General features: G+C 46.5%; 1 protein-coding gene and 1 non-coding gene across 2 annotated transcripts; both read right to left on the bottom strand.

The window, feature by feature from the left end:
- Window positions 1–590: 590 nt before the first annotated feature.
- RPL23 (ribosomal protein L23) lies at window positions 591–5153 on the bottom strand. Its single transcript, XM_065422429.1, has 5 exons — window positions 5056–5153; window positions 3387–3470; window positions 2609–2737; window positions 1024–1137; window positions 591–723 (listed from the first exon to the last, which is right to left on the bottom strand). Exons 1-5 carry the CDS (start codon window positions 5066–5068, stop codon window positions 641–643), a joined length of 423 nt encoding a protein of 140 aa, XP_065278501.1. The 5' UTR covers window positions 5069–5153; the 3' UTR covers window positions 591–640.
- On the bottom strand, window positions 2801–2933 carry LOC135894723 (small nucleolar RNA SNORA21). Its single transcript, XR_010562387.1, has one exon. It is a non-coding gene; the product is annotated as a small nucleolar RNA SNORA21 (small nucleolar RNA).
- Window positions 5154–5542: the final 389 nt, after the last annotated feature.

Below are 5542 nucleotides of genomic sequence, written 5' to 3'. Positions count from 1 at the left end.
TTTTTTTCCTTTTAACTCTGCTGCTGCCTGATTGCGTACTTCCGATTCCAAATGAGGGGTGTGAGTTGACTGGTCAGTTCGTAACTCTTGTGTTCATAGCGGAGGTTCTACTGTAGTACCAAATGTAAAAATATCAGGTAGAGTTGCAATACGAAGGAAATTATTCTGTCATGGGTTATTTCATGAAGATCTGTCTCCTGGTGCATAGGGGTCGCAGCTTTTAAAGCCAAGTTGCCATATTCCTATTGGAGCCTCAGGCCTTGTCTACACAAGAAAGACATTTTGGTATAACCGTAGGGGTGATTTTAAACAGATATTGTTATACCCCCAGAACCCCTTTCTGGAGACTCTTATTCTGGTATTAGAGAGCCTTATTGTCGTTCAGTTTGTGTTGCTTGGGAAGGAGTTTAAGCTCAACAAAAAAAGTCATACTTTTAAGTGTATCCACACAGGGTATTATACCTATATGACTAAAGCTGTAAAGGTAAACTCTCCCTAGGCAGCCAAGCCCTCATGCTAGGAGCACCTTAGCCAGGTTTGTCAGGGAGGTAATATTCCAAGCTTTACAGTATCAACACAGACATTAGGAATTTTGGTGCAACCACTTTTATTTTATCTTTACAACGAGGATGGAGCAGGTTTATGCGATGCTGCCAGCATTGGAGGCTATCCTGGGCCACAGATCTGCGCATTCCTTAGCCACGGGGCCTGTGATTGCTGAGCCTGTAAAAGTGGGGGAAGGAAAAGGAGAAGTTAAGAACTAGTCAGAGCTTATGTTCTACACTCCGACCACATCCCTCTTCTGCGAGTGCTGTTCAGGCAGCATGTAGCATGTTAACAACAGAGCCATCAGTATTTCTCTGCAGGAGCATCCAAGATACCCACTTTTCATGGCACTAAAAATAGATTGGTCCTTTTGCCTGAAGACAGTGGTACTCTCCTTGGGCCAGGAATGCAGACATTTGTGCTGCACTATTCTTTATGAGTTTGCTCTTGTCCAGTGCAATAGATTGCCGTCTGTACCTTTCATTTCCCCTTTGTTATTTACTATCACTCCCGCGTTGTCTTCAAAATAGAGGAACACCCCGTCTTTTCTCCGGTACGATTTCCGCTGCCGAATTACCACTGCTGGGTGCACTGCAGGGAGAAAGGCAAGCTCAGGATCCTAAATTTCCAAGTACAGCCCAACAGCAGAAACTCAAAAGGAATCACCCAGGTGCAATGCTGTGCTCAACACTAAGTGTCTTCTTCTGAGCCCTACCCTTGCAAGGCCTCAATAGGCAACTGGATGGGCATATGGGATTTTGGTCCCAGTAAAGGTTTCCTGTTGTACGGGGATTGCCACCAAAGTTATTACCATCAGTGGCCTCTGGGACTGATACCACCAAGCATCCATGTCACAAAATGTTTTTTGTTGATAGCTTCATCTGAGAAGCCAAGGACTGGATGGGCTACAGAAACCGTGAAGAGTAGGGTTGAGGTGGGAGCAGTCCTCCTGCCTACTGTCTGCTCTGTGAGCAAAGGGGTCTGCAGTTTCCCAGCCTGTCAAGCCAAAGCCTTTCAGCGGAACTACATTTATGACAAGTATTTAAAGCAGGTTTCCACCCTAAACACTGCTCCACCCATTTACTCTGATTGAAAGTCTTTGATATTTAGTTTCACAAGGGCTAAGACCGCTTCTCTGCTGAGCACGCATTCAGTGCGCTGGTTCAGAAGGAAAACCCAGCTTTGCGTGTGTGTGTGTATATATCCATTAAAATAAAAACTAGTCCAATGCAATATTACACTTGAATCTACACCAGAGTGACTCAATACCATTCATGTTCTAATCCAGTGCTCAAACAGCCTTTTGTAAGGTAAACCTGGCCACATTTCCAGACGCAAGGTCACTCCCCACAGAGACATCCAGCAGGGAAAACCCTTCCCCAAACACTTAAGACTAATTGAAAAAAAATATATATATATATACTAATAATCAAACCAGAATGTGAACTTTCAGGACTGTCACGCCACTCATTGAAGTTAACAGCACATGCTGCTGCTAACCTCACCCAAAAGTGAGGTTTTGCTATCCCCTTCCACGACAACTCACGGAGCCACTGAGCACAGACCCAGCAAGTGCTTTTTAGAAGGGGGAAGCTGCTGCTTCAGAGAAGGCTGCCTACTTCTAGCATCATTGTTGGTATGTTGAAACTGCTTTGCTCCTCCCATGTGGAAGGGCTGCCTTTCCATCTCCCAGAGGAAGGGCAATCTGCGAGGGACTAGGAAGTCCAGCAGCAGATGGAGGCCTGATGAGCTCATGCTGTTATGTCAGTTCTAGTTCTGTCTGGGGTATGAGCTGCAATGCTGCGATCATCTTACATCAAGGTTAGACCCAGCATACTCTACATGCACAACCATGTTTGTGTGTCTGGTTTGTGTTATACCTGGTGACAAACACAACTCAGTTGTGTCCAGACAGTACTCCCACCTCCCTCCCCAAAGAAACAAATCATGTTTGTAGCACTGCCTTGTGGGAAATCTGGGCACATAAGGTCTTAAACCTACAGGACAGCATGTCTGTAGCAGACACTTACAGAACAGCCCATGGGATACTTCCAACACTCACCCTTCTTCCTGAGCTCGGGTTTGCCCTTCTTGACAGTAGCCATGACCATGTCGCCTACACCAGCAGCTGGCAGCCTGTTCAGGCGCCCCTTAATCCCCTTCACAGAGATGATGTACAGGTTCTTGGCACCTACATGGAAAAAAACATTTTGAATTAGCCAACTCATCACATAATAGATGTCCCCTCACGGATCTCTGTCACACCGCTCATTGAAGTTAACAGCACATGCCGCCACCTCACCCAAAAGCGATGCCTTTTTTATGCCCTTCCACGACAACTCACTGAGTCACTGACCACAGACCCAGCAAGTGCTTTTCGGAAGGGGGAAGCTGCTGTTGTTGCTTCTGAGGTAGGATGCATTTTTTAGCATCATTATTGAGCGATAAGTTTAAATTCTACAGAAGCAGATTAACAGATACCCAGATGTTAAGGCCAGAAGGAACCATTATGATCATCTAGCCTGATTCCTGGCATAACCCAGTAATTTCTTTGTCAAGCCCATAATTTCAGTTTGACTTTAAGCAGCATCTCTCTCAGCGAGGTATCCAGCCTTGATTTAAAGATTCCAAGTGATTGAGAGCCCACCCAGTTGTTCCAATAGTTAATTACCCTCACTGTTAAAAACTAGCACCTTAATTTCTAGTGCGAATTTGCCTGGCTTCAACTTCCTTTAGTCAGTTACCTACACAAACCCTAACCAGATAAACAGACAAGGCAGAAGGGCTGCCGAAGCAGAAACAAGTGATGTTGACTCCAGAAGGGAGCCAGACAGACTCACCTGTGTTATCTGCACAGTTAATCACAGCTCCCACGGGGAGACCGAGGGAAATACGGAATTTCGCACCGGACGAACCACCACGTCCTGTAGGTTAAAAAGAAGAGTATTTGTAACCTCTTTCCTATGTCAGGGATGATATGAATCATGATTAAAAATAATACATTTTATTTAAACTATAATTTTATCTAAAGTGATTTTTAGAACCCGAAACACATTTTTACTTGTATTACTAGTTCTTTACTCCCTCCTCCCCCCAATTTACAATCTAAAGTGGATGTTTTCTGGTGGTTCTTTAGTTTCCTAACTGTTGTTAGTGTTAGTGACATTTATGTGGAAATGACATAGGTTTTGTTCCTATAAGTTTTGCCCTGAAAGCTGTTCATATCTACTGAAAGAGACAAGCTCAGGTCTCACATTAACATCCTTACTAGGAGAACACAAACTCAAACACAAAATTGATAAGCAAATAGCCAGTGCCATGTTTGCAACCCATACCATCTTCTGCTGCACTGGAAGACTTGTGCTACTAAATAAATTAAGCACTTCTGAAAACCCCAACTACAAGTGCTTACATTTGCATCTAATTTGGAGCTATTTTTGAAAATTCTGGCCCACGGCATATGAGAAAATTCACAACAACTTTGTTAATGTACTGAAACGCTAAATAAATCTTCACTGTTAACAATGATACAGTCTTGTTTTGAAATGACAGATTTTACAGGAAGAGAAGTTTTTAATGAATATACCATTCTAGTCTCTGAGGCTATAAATGCTTATATGTGAATAAAGTTACACATCTATTTAAATATTTGCAGCACCAGGGTCGTCACCGGCAATATTTTGTTTTTTGCCTATATCACACCGTAATTCAAATCAAATACCCTACCAGCAGGGGCATTATTAAAAAGAGCACTGACTGATCTCTCCATTTGCTATAAATTTTAATCTAAAATTGCAATAGCACAATTATCCAAACAGTCCCAAACCCTATTTAAACCGGCTATTTTAAAACATGCGATTTAAAACGCTCCACTCAGGCCAATGTATTTTTAACCTGCCCATGCCTGTAGATTCTAGGCATCAAACACATTACTCAACCCAAGGAAAGCACCCTATCTCTCAGCTACTTTTCCTTCTCTTACTTACAGGGCTTGTTCCTTCTCTCGCATGCCGAGGTGCAAGGAGCAGTTTCCAGCCATGGGACAATCCCAGGTCCTGAGCTCCCCCGCGCACGCCCCCCAAATTGGCCCTGCACCTAGGATCTTATTTCGACCCTAATTTCTCATCCACATGGGCCTCAGCACTCCCCGTTCCAAGCTAAGGCCTCACCCTGAAAGCCCCCCCACCCCCGCTATGGACCGTCCAACGCCCCCTTCTGGCCACCGATCTCCCCCCCAAGTGCCTCTAGGCCCTCCCGCTCCTTCACAGCCTCAAACCTCCGCACCCCCTCCAAGGCCCGGGCTCCTCCACCCCTTCAGCGGGACCCGCCAGTCCCCGTCCCCAGCGGGCCTATCCCCGCTTCTCTCCCTCCCTCAGACCCGGCCCCGAAGGGAGTCCGGGCTCCCCCTATTCCATCCCCCCGGGTCCCGGAGCCGCGTGACCCGTGGGGCCGGAGGATGGCGACGGATTCTCCCCGCCCCGAGTGGGAGCCGCTCTCGCAAGGCCTCACCTCGCTTGGACATCTTGGGGCCAAAAAAAAAAAGAGAAAGGGCGGCGCAAAGGATGCCGGGATATTAGTTCCCGCACGGCGCAAGGCCTACTACGTCACACGACGACACGGAGGCGATGACCTCCCTCGACACGTGACGCAGTTACGCCCTAGTCCCTCATCACGTGATAAGGAATGGCGCTCTGGTCTCTGCCGTCGCTGGTAGTCTCAGTGCACCACAGTGCCACCTATGGAGGCAAGTGGGGAACTGCAGCCTATTTATGTAAAATCCTTAACCCACCAAGCACACGTGGCACAGGCACTAGAGGGAGGAAGGGTTGGTGGTAGGTTGATGGAGAAGGGGGGCATTTGCAAAGGAAAATCCTCCCTGCATTGGAGTTTGGCCAGGGCACCTGGGGTAACAACCTTGCTCTGATATAAAGTGCTTTGGGGTGGGCAGGACCTCAGTTTTATTCCCAGATCCAAACACCCCTTCATCTAGGGTGAC

Source organism: Emys orbicularis, chromosome 25 (genome assembly GCF_028017835.1).
Source record: "Emys orbicularis isolate rEmyOrb1 chromosome 25, rEmyOrb1.hap1, whole genome shotgun sequence".
Taxonomy (NCBI): domain Eukaryota; kingdom Metazoa; phylum Chordata; order Testudines; family Emydidae; genus Emys; species Emys orbicularis.
This window is presented reverse-complemented; position numbering and strand designations above follow the sequence as displayed.